Source organism: Pogona vitticeps, chromosome 7 (genome assembly GCF_051106095.1).
Source record: "Pogona vitticeps strain Pit_001003342236 chromosome 7, PviZW2.1, whole genome shotgun sequence".
In the NCBI taxonomy this organism is placed as follows: Eukaryota; Metazoa; Chordata; class Lepidosauria; order Squamata; family Agamidae; genus Pogona; species Pogona vitticeps.
The window spans coordinates 19106339-19120356 of NC_135789.1; the positions used below are offsets into that span (position 1 = coordinate 19106339).

At 54.2% G+C, this 14018-nt stretch overlaps 1 protein-coding gene across 2 annotated transcripts; it reads left to right on the forward strand.

Moving 5' to 3' along the window:
* The first annotated feature begins 52 nt into the window (after window positions 1-52).
* Window positions 53-8231, forward strand: SGTA (small glutamine rich tetratricopeptide repeat co-chaperone alpha). 2 transcript variants are annotated; one of them, XM_078378899.1, is made up of 12 exons: window positions 53-203; window positions 1143-1332; window positions 1858-1961; window positions 3437-3521; window positions 3742-3841; window positions 4126-4230; window positions 4522-4660; window positions 4991-5053; window positions 5667-5704; window positions 5811-5918; window positions 6691-6817; window positions 7240-8231. In XM_078378899.1, the coding sequence occupies exons 2-11, from the start codon at window positions 1233-1235 to the stop codon at window positions 6803-6805; spliced, it is 957 nt and encodes a 318-aa protein (XP_078235025.1). In that variant the 5' UTR covers window positions 53-203; window positions 1143-1232; the 3' UTR covers window positions 6806-6817; window positions 7240-8231. The 2 variants fall into 2 exon arrangements, with proteins under 2 accessions (XP_078235025.1, XP_072841178.2); XM_072985077.2 differs by having other exon boundaries at window positions 54-203; window positions 5811-5900.
* Window positions 8232-14018: the final 5787 nt, after the last annotated feature.

A 14018-nucleotide genomic window follows, 5' to 3' on the forward strand; every position in this document is an offset into this window, starting at 1 on the left:
GGCGGACCTACGTCTTTTGCGCAGACGCGGTAACCCGTCCGCCTGCAGGAGGGTGTGTGTGTGTATGTGTGTGTGGGGGCTCTTTCCTGACGCCTGCGCAGAAGAACCTGGGCGGGGCAAACAGGACAAGGGGGCATTAACCGCACATGCGCATTCGAGGGGCCGATCTGGCTTCCGTGTGGTGGGGGGCGACTTGAGGGCCGGTGAGTGGGGAGGGGGGGAAGCGGGGTGGGGGGAAGCGGGGGTCACCTTCTGAGGGGGGGGCTCTGCGCCTGCTGAGCCCCCTCGCCGTGGGTGGGGGGAGGGGGTTCTTGTGTGGTCCAGTGGGGTTGACCTGTTGGGCTTCTGCCTGCCTTCCCAGGAAAGAAAGGAAGGAAGAAGGGGCGCCTCTGGGTTGACCTGTTGGGCGCCTGCCTTCGCCCCCCTCCTTGCAGGGGAAACTAGGGCGGGGCGGCCCCAGGGCTCTACCGGTGGAGCCTTTGCCTGCCTGCCTCTCTCTCTCTCCCCCCCCCCCGACACCCCCACCCCTCTAAGGAACAAAACGGGCGGCCTTTTGACGGGGTGGGGGGAGGGCTAAGGGGTGGGGATGAGGCAGCCCCACCTGGAGCTGCTTCTGTTGGATTTCCGCCTCTTCTTTCCTCTGCTCGGTGGGAGAGGAGGCAGCAATTGTTTCCCTTCCCCTTTGGTCTTTCCAGGGCCCTCCGGGTTACTCTGACGTTCGGTCTCCTCCTTTCCCTCCACTCCCTTTTTCTGTTGGATTTCTGCCTGTTCAGGAGCTACATCTTCTCTCAAATGTCTCTTTCTCAAGGGCTGGCCCAAGGCTTAGCCTTGGTCAAGCCCAACCCACCTGCAGTTCCTGGGTCAGGAAAACAGCAGCAGCTGCTTTTTGTATCCCACCCCTTGCTGCCCCCTTCCTGAGCCCCACTTTTTCTTTTCTTTTCTTTTTAAAGAAAAAGAATCCCAACCCTAACATAAAATGTATTAACATAACTTAATACATAAAATGTATTAACATAACTTAAAGAACAACACTAACGTAAAATGTATACTTACAGTACTACGAAAATTTTTCCTCCTGTGGGCAATATTGGGCAATATTTGAATATTATATCCAATAATTTCTCTAATTTCATTTTTTTAAGGAGCCAGAGGAAGAAGGAGCAGCCGCTGCCACCACCGCTGCCACACCACCGCCACCACCAGCATCAAGGGGCGGCCCCTGGAGCCACAGCATGGCAGAGCAGAAGCGGCTGGCCTTCTCCATCGTCCAGTTCCTCCAGGACCAGCTGCAGAACGGGGGCCTCTCCCTGGACGCCCAGGAGAGCCTGGAAGGTGTGCACCCCACTCCACTGGGTGACGGGTGGTGAGGCTGCTGGCATGTGTGTGTGTGTGTGTTTGAGGCTGTGGTGGAGATAGCTTGGCTTCCGCCCTCTTGCCCACTGCCTGACAATCAGTTTTAGACCTTTTTAGTTAAAAGGACTTCAAGGGTATCCGTTAGGGTCACTTTCCCCCCTTTTCTCAAAATTTAAGCCATTTTAAAAACTTGTCACCAAAAAAATTGTCACCAAAAAAGCCACGAAGCAGCTCCAGACACGGAGATGGTTTGTGGGTTCAGAGCATCTTCTCTGAATTAAAAAACACAGTGGAAGAGAGGCGAAAACAGGCGGTTCGGATCAAGGAACTGAAAGGAACTTTAATATTTCTGCCGTTGGGTTTGAGAGCTGGGTGTGGGTGTGTGTTTTGTGGGGGCGAGGCCCCTGGCCACTCTTCCTGCGAGCGGATAAGGCCCAGCGGCCGAGGTGGTTGGGGGCCCTTCGGGGAAGAAAGGGCTCTGACCCCTCGCTGCTTCTCTCGCAGTTGCCATCCAGTGCCTTGAGACAGCCTTTGGGGTCTCCCTGGAGGACCAGAGCCTGGCCATCTCCCAGACGCTGCCGGAAATTTTCGAAGCCGCTGCTGCCAAGGTGGGTGCTTGCTTGCGGGGTGGGATGCCTGAGAAGTTCCTCCTTCCCTGCCTTCCTCCATCCAGGGGCCCTGAGCAGGGTCTGCAGTGGGGAGGGGATACCTTGCCCCGAAGTCCCCGGTTTGCCTGGGCCCAGATGTGGTTAAGCAGGACATGAAACTTCCGGGTGGGGAAGACCAAAAGGGGATGGTGAGGAGCTCCAGAAGGATCTCTCCAAACTGGGAGAATGGGCGGCAAAATGGCAAATGGGTTTCGGTATAAGAAAATGTAAACAAATGCACATTGGCTCAAAAAATCAAAAGTTTATTTATTAGCTCATGGGTTCTGATGTAACGCATCGGGAAAGAGATCTTGGTGTGCTGGTGGACAGCTTGATGAAAGGGTCAACCCAGTATGCGGCGGCTGTGAAGAATGTTAGTTCTCATTAAAAAGGGGATTGAAAATAAAATAGTCAACCTTATAATGCCATTGTACAAAACACGGGTAAGGCTGCACCTGGAGTATTGCGTACAGTTTTGGTCGCCGCACCTCAAAAAAGACAGAGTGGAACTGGAAAAGGTGCAGAAGAGAGCGACTCAAATGAGGACTGGGTTTGGGGTACCTCCCTGATGAGGAAAGGTTAGAGTTTTTGGGACTCTTTAGTCTGGAGAAAAGGTGCCTGAGGGGAGACATACACAGGGGCTGGATCAAGTGGCTGGAGGGAAGCTCTTTTCCCGCTCATGCAAGACCAGAACCAGGGGACCTCCACTCCAATGGAGTGTTGGGAGAAAGAGAACAGATGGAAGAAAACATTTCTTGACCCAGCGTGTTGTTAGTGTGTGGAACTCCTTGCCAAAGGATGTGGTGATAGCCTCTGGCCTCGATGCCTTGAAAATGGGATGGGACAGATTCCTGGAGGAAAACTCCATTGCAGGTGACGAGCCATGACTGGGAGGTGTCCTCTCTGGATGTCAAAGGAAGGGAAGAGCGCGTGCAAAGGCCAGAGGCAGGGGAAGAGGGATATCAGGAGATGGGGATTTCGTGTCTCGTGTGGTCCCAGATGCATCTGGTGGGGCCACCATGAGAGGTACAGGAAGCTGGACTAAATGGGGCCTTTGTTCTGATCCAGAAGAGCCCTTCTGAGGTTCTTAAGTGGTGTGTTTTTTGTTTTGTTTTGTTTGGTCAGGTGGTGGGGAAATAACTCTTCGGCAACATGCTCTCCTGGGGAAAGCACTGGTGCTGGAGGCACTTGGGATAAGGGAAAGAGTTAGAGACCTTTCTTGGGGGGGGGGGAACAGACCCCCAGCCAGCATCCATCTTTGAGGCCTTAAAGCTCAGTTCCTTGTGGTTCCTCCCTGCGGTCCCGGGAACGGCAGCCGACAGAGGGACCTTTCCTGGAATACACAGGGAAGCTCTGATCGCGCCGCCTGGTGCCAAACATTGGCTTTCTCCCTCCCTCCCTCCTCAATGGCTTGCCGCGGTGTCTTCTCCTGCCAGGAGCCTCAGCCCACGGTGCCCACCCCTGACCCAGCCACCCCCTCCGAGGAGGACACCGCAGAAGCAGAAAGGCTGAAGGCCGAAGGTAGTAGGGGTTCTGGGGTTCTGGCGGCTGGGTGGGGGCTGCTGCGGATCAGGAGGGGAGGCTAGGGGAGGGGGTCTCCCGTCAAGCAGGCCTCCAGGAAGAGCAGCTCATGGTGGGAGGGCCTCGGGGAGGAGGGGGAGCACCCAACAACTTGTCCCCAGCAGTCGAAAAATCCCCTTTCTGGGCATGAAAGAGGCTGGAACTGGTTCTTCTCCAACAGGAAATGAACAGATGAAAGCAGAGAACTATGACAGTGCCGTCTCGTACTATGGGAAAGCCATTGAACTCAACCCGTCCAATGCAGTCTACTATTGCAACAGGTCAGGCTCTGCAGGGCTTCCTTCCGCCCAGACACCCAGGGCCGCTGTCGCTGGGGCTCTCTGCCCATCCTCCAAACCCTGGAGAGGGGAGGAGAAAGCGTTTCCCACATCCTTCCTGGCCTGAGCCGAAATAAGCCGGTGCCTCGTTTTCCTGTCCCGTAAAATCCTGCCTCCATGAGTTTCAGGAGTAAAATGTCCCATGGCTTCTCTAGGGGCTTGATCTTGGGAATGTTGAGGAGCGGTTGTGGGGCTCAGCTTCCTTGGCCCGCTTTGTCTTCCTCCAGGGCCGCCGCCTACAGCAAGCTTGGTAACTACGCTGGGGCCGTCCGGGACTGTGAAAGAGCCATCGGCATCGACCCCAAATACAGCAAAGCCTACGGGAGGATGGGGTGAGTGGCCCAGCCCAGAGATTTGGCCCTTGGGTGGTCGGTTCCCACCTGGATGATGCCCTCATCCACCTCCTGATCCCCCTGCTGGGGGTTTGGTCCTCCATACGCTTCCGAGGGTCAGTCTGGGACCTCCCCCCCCGTCCTGTCCTTTGCCCAGTTGCTTCTCCCAGATGAAGGAGGGAGATTGTTTTCGAGGGAGAAGACCCCTGCCAACCCTAGATGGAGGCAGCCTCTCTTCCCCGGCCAGCCCTCCACTCACCCTCCCGCCTGGTCTCTTTGGCCTCTCTGCAGCTTAGCCCTCTCCAGCCTGAACAAGCTCTCAGAGGCCGTGGTCTACTACCGGAAAGCTCTGGACCTCGACCCGGACAACGAGACGTACAAGTCAAACCTGAAAGTCACCGAGCAGAAAATGAAGGAGGCTCCAAGCCCGGTGGGTTCGGGAATGGGGCTGGGAGCGGGGAACGGAAAGTGGCTGGAAGGCAGTGCTGGAACTTGGGGGGTGGGACACGAGGCTGACGGGCTCCATGGTGGCAGGGGTGGCAGCATGGAAGTGGAAGAGCAAGGACATGGAGGGGGGGAGAGAGGAGGGGCAGAGAGGAGGGCAGAGGGCTAAGAGGCCGGCAGGCGGGCGGGCATATGAACCCCACAACCTTCCTTTGGCCCCCACGATTCTTCTCGTAGCCAGCAAGGGAGGGGGGAAATGTCCCTGTGGATCAGTTGAGCATGAGGCTCCTTTTCACACTTCTCTTCTCTTACCCAGACGGGAAGCCCAGGGGGCTTTGACCTGGCTAGCCTCCTCAACAACCCGGGATTTATGAGCATGGTGAGCAAAGGCTACGCTGGGGGTGGGTGGGTGGGTTTGGGGCTGGGAGTGGTGAGAAAGGGGGAACAGGCCAGGAAGGTTCCTCCTTGTTTTCTGACCGAGCCTCAGCAGCGCAGCCCAGTCGGGCCAAACCTGGCTTGGCCTGCTGGCGGGGCCCGGATCCAGCCTTCAGACGGGAGAAGGCGCAGTGGGGCGGGGCCCCGAGAGAGGAGAGCGGTGTTTCTGCCATCAAGGGGAACGAGTGCCCCTTGGATGAAGGGGCAGTGGACCCAATGCAGGCCAGTGGGGGTGGGGCTGTTCCAGAGGCATCAATAAGGTGTTATTTTGGCCTCTCTCTCTGCTCTGTTAAAATTAGCCTGCTGACCTTTAGTCCTCCAGCGTAAACAAGGTGGGAGGAAAGTCTGCTGTCGAGCAGCCCTTTAAAAAGCCTTTCAGACATTCTGATACCGATCGGACGTGGGGCTTCTAGGCGGTGGTGGAGGGGACTAGAAATAGCTGTAAAATCGCCACGCGAAGTCTGTTCTTTTGAATTTGCTGGCTGAGATTCCTCTCTCCCCTCCCCCTGCCCCTGCCCCTCCCCCTGCCCCTCCCCCTGCCCTTCCTAATTAACCAGGCCTCGAACCTGATGAACAACCCTCAAGTGCAGCAGCTGTAAGTACTGGCTTGGCTTTTGGGTTTTCTCTTTCTTTCTCCTTTCTTATCATTTCCCCCACCACCACCCGGTCCTCACAAAGGCTCTCCCCCTCCTCTTCTGCAGGATGTCGGGGATGATCTCGGGGGGCCAGAGTCCGATAGCGACGCCGGGAGCCAGCCCTTCCCCGAACGACCTCGCCAGCCTTATTCAAGCGTGTGTAAAAGGAACCAGGCGAGGTGGAGGGGTGGTGGTGACAGGCACTTGCACACCCTCACACCCCTCCCCGTGAGACCTCAGGGAAACCTCCCCTGCCTGGAACAGGAAAGGGAGCCCCTCCACCTGAGGCTGGCTCTTCCCCTTCCTTGCTTGCTTCATCTGCTCTTCCGAGTCGCGTAGAAGCCCTTTGCTGGTGCTGTTCGGAGCTCTCTGACCCCAATCCCCAGCCCCCTCGGTCCAGCAGCACCCGATTCGGTTGGGCTGTTACTGGGAAAGGCAAAGGCTTGCCAAGAGGGAGGGCCCGAGGGGGGGAGGGTGGCACCCTTCACACAGGTAGGGGTGTGTGATCCAAAGTGTTTGTCCAGGGGTCCTGATGCAGGACGGAGAGAATTGCTGAGGGGTGGCATTCGGACCAGAAGAGCCAGGGACAAATTCATGCATGACACATACCCCCGCCCCCCTGGTCAGAATACAGATACGAGGCCTCTCTTCCTCCACCCTGCTACCCTTTCCAGCTTGACTTTCGGCTTCTTTCATTCCACTTCTTCCTTGCCGGCAGCCGAGTTTGAAGCACCGATCCTGTCCTGCGATGGAAACGGCAGTCCCATGTGCCCAGAGGGTGGAGAGGGAAGGAGGCGGGTGTTCCTGCCTGTAGCAGCGTGTCTTGACTGCGTTGAAGCGCAAGCATCCTCCCACCTTAGCCAGAAAGACAAAACAAAAACCATAAATCTCTCGCTCGGTTTTGTTTCCTTGTTCTCTTCATCTTGCTCTTCTGTGTCTCTCACAGAGGCCAACAGTTTGCTCAGCAAATGCAGCAGCAGAACCCAGAGCTGATAGAGCAGTTGCGGAGCCAAATCCGGAGCAGGGCCCCCAGCGCCAGCAACGAAGAGCAGCAGGAGTGAGGGAACCGACAGGTGAGGCCCCCAGCCGCTGAATCGGTCCCGCTGGCCGTCCTCCTTTGGAGGCCACTTAGAACGGAGGTGGAAGGAGAGAGAGGCCTGCTGGCCAGGGGACACTCCCAACCTGGCAGGACACGATCCGAGGGGAGGGAAGAAGCCCACGGAATATTGGTGGTGGTGGCGGGTGCAAGAGAGAGGGGATGAGGGTGGTGCGGGGCAGATTTGGGTTGTGGGAAGGGAAGGCGGCAGGAAAAAAAGAGTGAAGCCTTCCGGGGGACCGAGGGCAGAGCGAGCAAGAGGGTTGGCATGCCGAGCGGGAAGGGTCCCGCTTGTATGACCCTGGCAGTCACACCGGCAGTCTTGACCTGGTCTCGCGACCAGCATCACCAGAGTTTTAATCTTGAGTAAGTGCGTCTGCCTTTCCGTCTCCCCATTAGGGTCGTTCTTTGCTGGGGAGACGATCCTTCGCTGCAGGAGAAAAGGAAGGAGGAAGGAAAGAAGGAAAGGCGGGGGAGCCCAGCTTGTGTCTCGCCGTTCTCCAGCTGGGAAGGAAAAACCCAAGAGGGACAGATGGGGGAGGAGGGAGGGAGGGAGGGAGGGAGGGAGGAAGGGCGTGGGGATGAGCCCCACTTGTCCAACCTGCATGTTAGAGACTGTTCCGCGTCATTCCCCCCCCCCCCCAAAATACATAACCCCAGCCCATGCTCTACTCTCTCTGCTGCCTGGCAAGCTGTTCAGCACCAACCAGCATTGACCCGATGGCCTGCCAAGGATTGGGGCCCCTTACCAGAGATGAACTGGGTCCCCCCCTTCCGCCGCCCTGGAGGAAACGCAACACTCATTTCTCAGAAGAATGTTCCACGACGAATCCAGAGAACATCCCACCCATGAGAGGAGAGAGCTGCGGCTTCCGAAAAGACATGTTATTTTTGCCCTCTCCCCTACCCCACCTTTCCTCGCCCTGCAGGGCCTTCTCCCTCGCCGTCTGGAGAAGAGTTCGCTGTTCGTTTGTGGCTTTTGTACCCTTTGCTGACTCTGGATCCCACGAGCAGGGATCCGAGGGTTGAAGGACATTTCCCCTGAGTTATTTCTTTGGTCGCGCTGCTGAGGCTGCCGGGCGCGTGTCACGGAGCAGCAGAGAGCAGACCCTGATTGAAGGATTTTGCTTTATTTTGGAGTGATCATGTATGTAGGCGGGAGGGGAAGTTGACCCTAGAATAGGACAAAAATGTTTTTTTTGGGGGGGTATGTTTGCAAATTGGACTCTTCTGCCCCCTCTCAACTAGGAACTGTCTTTCTTTCTCTCTCCTTTTTTAAGCCCTTGGCAAGCATGACTTGACAGTTGCGCTCTGTGTAAGCTCGTTGGGTGGACGGTGTGGTGGGACTTGACTGCCGGTCATCTTGGTTTTTTAAAGTGTTTCTAATTTGAGCTTTGGGTTTCTTTGCTTCCTGGGGAACTGGGGCCACCACGCGTGATGCCGATGCTTGAGGAGACCCACCGGGGGTGTGTGTGTGACATGCTTGAGTTGCCTTCACTAGAAGGGAAAGATGGGCCGGGCAAATGACACTTCCACGGTGGGGGTTCTCTGGGTGGGGGGCGAGGAAGAGGGCCAGGAAGTGCGTTGGCCACCTTTTCTGCGACAACTGTTTGGGCCCCCTTTCTGCTCTCCATTTGGGCCCCACTGGATCCCCCCTCCTTTCTCTGCCCTTCAGAAAGCAGAGCATGGAAAGGGCCCTGTGTGTGTGTGTGTGTGTGTGTGTGTGTGTGAGAGAGAGAGAGAGAGAGAGAAAGAGAGAGAGAAAGAGAGGGAGAGCGCTCTTTGTGTTTTTCAGGGGGATGGGATGGGGACAGAAGCATACCAGGCAGCCCCTCTCCGATCCAGGGTCACCCAGTTTTGGTCCTGGCCGAGGGGAGAGCCTAAGGAGATCCATCTCCTGGCCTGTGGCAACCTTACAGAGTAGGAAACCAGCCCTGTTCCAGTCTCCCCCCTACAAGCTCAAGGCCAACCCTCTCCCGGGCCGTCCTTTTTCTACTGGCTTGGCTCCCGTTCTCCCCCAAGTTGCCATCTTTTCTGGCGTGCACCTGCTTGGCGGCCACAGCAGGGTCCCTTGGGGGCAGCCCCAGGACCAGGACGGGCAGAGTACTTTCCAAGGGCCCATGATGTTCCCATAGGTCCCCGGGCTCTTCCCCCCCCACACACCTGGGTCGACTTGCGGCGTTATCTGCAGGAGCTGAGTCAACGGTCGGCCTCCTAGCATCCTACAGGCTGGCCAGTTTTGGCTGATAAAAGCATTGACTTCACGGGATGAAATGTTGGCTGTCGCTGCTCAGTGGAGAAGCCAAAGGGAGACGAAACCCCTGAAGGAGGCCCGGGGAGCGTCTCTGCCTCACTGTGGGGCTGGGTGTCCATGCGGGTAACTGAGGCATCGGTATGTGGTGGGGAAAAGGTGGGCATCTTAAGGTAAGTGGCACAAGGGCTGGAGGAAGAAGAAGGCTCTTAGGAAAGGTCCCTCCTGGGTCCATGGGGTTGCCACAACAAATCGGTGGCTGTGAGACCCACAAAGGGACCAGAGGCCCTCTGAAGGAAGACCCTCAAGGTTGGTTGGCATTTGGGGGGGGGTTGCATGGTAGGCAGGGTGGTGGGACTCCTTATGACTCGTGCAACCTCCGGATCTCATTTGGTGGCACTAATATACGAGGCCTTGCATTTACAGCATGTGAGAAATACAGTAATAGTTTAGCACAAATCTATTGGCTTGCTTTGCTTTGCGTCTGGGTCGGATAGGGAAGGGAGACCAAGGTGGACCTGCAGGGATGGGCATGAGCCCGGCTGAAAGCAGCGAGACCTCATGGAGGTGCAGAATACAACCCTTATAGTTCAGGGCCGGGAAGACAGCAGGGAGACCAGCGCCCTCTGGCCTCCTCGTCTTCCTCCTCTCTGGACTCGACTGCTAGCCGTGGAGGGGCACCCTAACCCCTGCCACCCTCCATGTCGGCACTGGGGAGGCTGAGCTGCCTGGCCCACTGCCAGCAGAACGTCCCAAGAGGGGGCTTCATGGTGGCATCTTCCCTTGAAGCCTGGGAGGGCTGGTCCCCCAGCGCCCTGCCTTGCCAGGACCGGTCCGGCTGTGGCCACAGAGCCCTCTGGGGGCCCCAACCTTCAGGGAGCCAGCCTCATTTGGACGCTACACCCTCCAGGGCCGAGAAAGGGGCCTGGCTAGCGGGGCAGGGTGTGGGTGTGGGTTGCCACCCCCATTCACCTTCAGCCCCAGGATGGGGTTTGTAGTCACAAGGAGTCATTCAGGACCAGAGTCCAACCTGAGTTAAGAACAGCGGTCCTGCGTACTGTTATGTAAGGAGGGAGAACTGGCTACAGAGAATCCAGTGTCTTTCAAGGAAGCAAAACCCAACGTTTCCTAGTGGTAAGCAGCTCCGCGCATGGGCACCTGTGTCACAAAAGGGTGACCACTGGATCTTTTGTATCCCAAAAAGAACAATACAGTATTGTGGCAACCCCAGACCTACTGGAGTATCCCACCCTGTAGTTATGCCGCCACCAACCATTCCCTATTTATTTATTTATTTATTTAATTTATTTTATTTCTATCCCGCCTATCTGATCATATTAGACCACTCTAGGCGGCTATAAGGAGTCACACAGACCAGGAATGGATTTTACTAAACAAAAGAACAAGGTTTATTGAAACAACAAACAGGGTAAATAAAAGGATCAGGTAAATAGGAAACTGGAACGTGGCATAACCCCAATCACACACATACAACAGCTTGGTTCCCACGGAACACTTTAAGGTAACGCACAGACCCTGAACCTATCAGTTCTGGCTACCTAAATAGAAACCTGAACCTATCAGGTATGTACTAACTGACAAACAGTTGTACCCAGTCTGACACACAGACTCCAACTCCTCTTCTCCACACCAGCTCCAAATATATATACAGTACAGCTCCTCCCCCCTGATGTCCCGCCTTCCACTCCCCATAGGATGGAACTTTCCCTCCAAACCCATGACAGACAGGTAGCATCAGTGCTGTATGTGACACCTCCCCTCTTTATAAGTTGTTTTGCGGGGGAAAAGCTAAAGTGCTTTTCTCCAAAAAAACAACCAGGATCACAACACAAAACAGTTATACATTATAATACAATACCATACTTACTCACTCTAGGTCAAACATCTCAATTATGCATTTAAACGTTAATATTTGCAATACATTAAGTTACCTTTATTAATACAAACCAAGCCTGTTCACTAAACAGGTACATTTAACTTTTGGTCACCAAAATATACATAGTCCATGGTTTCTTCGCCGTCTTCATTCGTCGGGTCTTCTTGACAAGGCGTCAGCAACACAGTTCATTGACCCTCTGACCACCTTCACTTCGAAGTCAAAATCTTGCAAGTTTAAAGCCCACCTCATAAGTTTACTATTATGGGTTTTCATTGTCTTTAACCACTGCAGTGGTGAGTGGTCAGTGCACAGAACAAAATGTCTTCCCCAGATGTAAGGTTTGGCCTTCTGAATCGCGTATACTATGGCCAGGCACTCCTTTTCCATGGTTGCCAAATGTCTCTCACCTTTCTGGAGTTTCCTACTCAGGTAGGACACTGGATGCTGGTCACCATTTTCATCTTCCTGGCAAAGAACTGCTCCTACCCCGCTGTTAGACGCATCGGTGTAGATGATGAACTCCCGGTCGAAGTCGGGAGCACGCAGCACTGGATAATGGATGAGCGCCTGCTTCAACCTCTGGAACGCCTCCTCACAGTCGCTGGTCCACGGGATGCGGTCATCAGTCTTCTTCCGCGTCAGATCGGTCAGCGGAGTCGCCATCTCGCTAAACCTCGGGATGAACTTTCTGTAGTAGCCCACCAACCCAAGAAATGATTTGACTTTTTTCTTGGTGTTGGGTCTGGGCCAATCACGAGCGGCTTCTATCTTGGCCTCTAGGGGTTTGATCACTCCCTTCACTATCCCCGGCTTATTTGAAAAAACCTTATGATGTTTAGTGAGCAGCACTTTTAGTTCTTGCTGCTGGTCTTGGGTGAGTGCAGGACTGATTTTCACCTCATCTGGGTTGTATTTCACTTCCCCTCTACCCTCCCAGAAAGGTAATTCAGCTTCCTCACTCTCAGCTGCTTTTATGGCAAATAAAACCCTCTGTTCCCCTCTGTAGTAGGGTTTCAGGGCATTCACATGTACCACCCTTCGTGTTTGGTATTCCTCCTGTTCTATAAGGTAGTTCAGATCCGACATCTTGGAAATGACCCTGTATGGTCCTGCCCATTTGAGCTGCAGTTTGTTCTCTTTGCAGGGCCTAAGCCAAAGCACTTCCTCCCCTGGGTTAAAGTGCCTCTCCCTGGCTTTCTGGTCATACCAGGTTTTCTGTCTGACCTTCTGAGCTTGCAGGTTTTCTGCTGCTAGCTCTAGGTTTCTCTTCAGGTCATTCATTAAAGTGTCTATGTACGTCACAACATCTTGTGGGTCATCCTGGGTGATCTGCTCCCAATTTTGTTTGATTAAATCAAGTGGACCTTTTACTTTTCTCCCAAACAAAAGTTCAAACGGACTGAACCCGGTACTGGCTTGTGGCACTGATCGATAAGCAAACAAAAGGGATTGCAGCTTCTGGTCCCAATTGTTTGGATTCTCTGCCAAGTAAGCCCTAATCATGCGCATCAGAGTCCCATTGAACTTCTCCGTTAACCCATTACTTTCGGGGTGATAGGCAGTGGTTTCCTTGTGTTTAATTCCACAGATTTGCCATAACCGTTTCATGAGCTTTGATGTAAACGATGTGCCCAAATCTGTGATTATTTCTGAGGCAAATCCCATCCTGGACATATACCCCACCAAGGCATCTGCCACTGTGTTAGTTTCGATGTTAGTCAAGGGAATGGCTTCGGGGTACCTCGTGGCATGGTCCACAATGGTGAGAATGAACCGGTTCCCCCTCTTTGTGGCCTTGGGCAAAGGTCCCACAATATCCACTCCTATACATTTGAACGGGGTGTCAATTACAGGCAAAGGGCACAACTTCGCTTTGGTCCTGTCACGGTTATTCCCCTGCCTCTGACACACATCACATTGTTTACAGAACTCCTTGATCTGCTTCCCTATTTCAGGCCAGTAAAAATTTTGTGTGATTCTCTGCTGTGTTTTGTTCACCCCTAAGTGCGCAGCAAACATGTCAGAGTGCCCCCTTTGTAAGATCATGGGGCGATACTTTTCAGGTACAACTAGCTGACTTCTGATCCCATCTCCCCCTTTTGAGATATTCATCAGGGTCTCTCTATATAAAATTCCCTTTTTCTCACGAAATCTCGCTGGGGTTTCAGGTGTTAGCTGGGTGTCTGTCACCTTTTCAAAACACTTTCGGAGAGTGGCGTCTGCCTTTTGCTCTTGGCCAAATTTGCTGTCCGTGGCTAAGGTTTCTACCACGGCTTCGGGACTACCCTCACCTGCTTCAACCTCGGGCTCTTCAGTACCCCCCTGAACTGTCCCCGTGGTAGCTTGTGAGCGTGTAATCACTAGCACCCGTTTCACATGTTCAGCCAGGTCATTTCCCACGAGCACGGCTGCTGGCAGAGTCGATGAAATCGCTAGCCGCCAAACTCCCCTCCAGCCTTGAAAGCTCACAGGTACCTCAGCTACTGGCAGTGAGATCACCTGCCCCTCAATCCCTGCCACCTTCAAGCTCTCATTTGGGATTATATACTCCCTAGGAATAATGTCTGGATGGCACAGGGTCACCTGGGAACAAGTATCCCTTAGCCCCCTATACTGATGGTCAAGTATTCCTACGTCCACCCCTGCGGTCTCAAACAATTGCGAATCTGTCCTCACTAGTAAGCAGCGCTTGACCTCCACAAGAGGACCATTTTCCTCAGCCTGATCAGCAGATGTAACAGGTCCAGAGTGAGTCGCCATGGCAACAGGCTCCCTCAGTGGCAAAGAGCTTTGCTCTGTCTGGACACAGAACACAGCTTTTGGCTTGGTTCCACTCGAATCATGAGGCAAATTTCCCTTTAGCTGCTTTAATTTCTCACACTCTGAGATTAGATGGCCCTTTCCTTGACAGAAATAACATTTTCTGCTGTACTTGGAGTCTTTCTCATCTGGTTTTGGTTTTCCCTCCAAAATCTGAGGTCTTGGTGGTTTCATGTCTGAGGGCTTCCCTTCAACATGGGCCCCTCC